At 66.3% G+C, this 647-nt stretch overlaps 1 protein-coding gene across 1 annotated transcript in view; it reads left to right on the top strand.

Annotated features, from left to right (window-relative positions):
* Window positions 1-116: 116 nt before the first annotated feature.
* Window positions 117-647, top strand: part of LOC104626224 (lateral signaling target protein 2 homolog) — a gene marked incomplete at both ends in the record, with an annotated part of 1,264 nt that continues 733 nt past the window's right edge. Inside the window, 2 exons of the mRNA XM_010294089.1 lie at window positions 117-257; window positions 333-470. Coding sequence (XP_010292391.1) covers window positions 117-257; window positions 333-470 — 279 coding nt within the window. The remainder of the gene's footprint in view (window positions 258-332; window positions 471-647) is intronic.

The following is a 647-nucleotide window of genomic DNA, read 5'->3' as shown; positions in this document are numbered from 1 at the left end:
AAATCCCAGCAGCCCTCGCCCCACCTGGCTGCAGTCACTGGAGATTTGGGGTCCCCCTGGTCCAGCACCCAGAGCCACGGGGTGCTTCTGCCATCATTCCTCCTGTCTCCCCACAGCGCTCCGACCCCCGCCTGCTCTCCCAGTTCTTCTTTGCCGATGAGAGGGTGACGCGGGTGGTGGCCGAGATCAACGGGCTGGATGCGGAGCTGGACCCGCAGCAGTACCTGGTGCTCCTCAACCAGCTCCACCTCAGCCAGGTACAGGGCAGCTCAGGCCCCGGTGTGACCCCGGTCCCCCTGGGTGGCCGTGGGTGATGTCCCTGCCCTCCCCAGGCTCACCTGCTGGCCATCCTGGAGCGGATCATGGAGGAGTGCATCCCCACGCAGCGGCACAGCCGCGACTACCTGGTCAAGTTCCCTGAGGAGCTCTTGGTGGACAACCTGGGGAACCACATGCTCTTCGCCGCTGAGGTGAGCCCGGGAATGCTCAACTGGGGCCAGCGATGGGGTCTGGCTCTCCCAGGCTGGGGGGCATTGGGTCCCAGCCAGGATGGCACACCCCACTGCGGGCTGACCCTGGAGGTAGAGGCTGTGCTGCCCCAGGTGTTGGCTTCTGACGGCCCCTGGTCCTGGCAGTGTCTCCTGGCT

The sequence above is a fragment of the Phaethon lepturus genome, unplaced genomic scaffold (assembly GCF_000687285.1).
Source record: "Phaethon lepturus isolate BGI_N335 unplaced genomic scaffold, ASM68728v1 scaffold30569, whole genome shotgun sequence".
NCBI classification, from domain to species: domain Eukaryota; kingdom Metazoa; phylum Chordata; class Aves; order Phaethontiformes; family Phaethontidae; genus Phaethon; species Phaethon lepturus.
The sequence above is the reverse complement of the archived record's forward strand: the minus strand, read 5'-3'. Positions and strand labels throughout refer to the sequence as shown.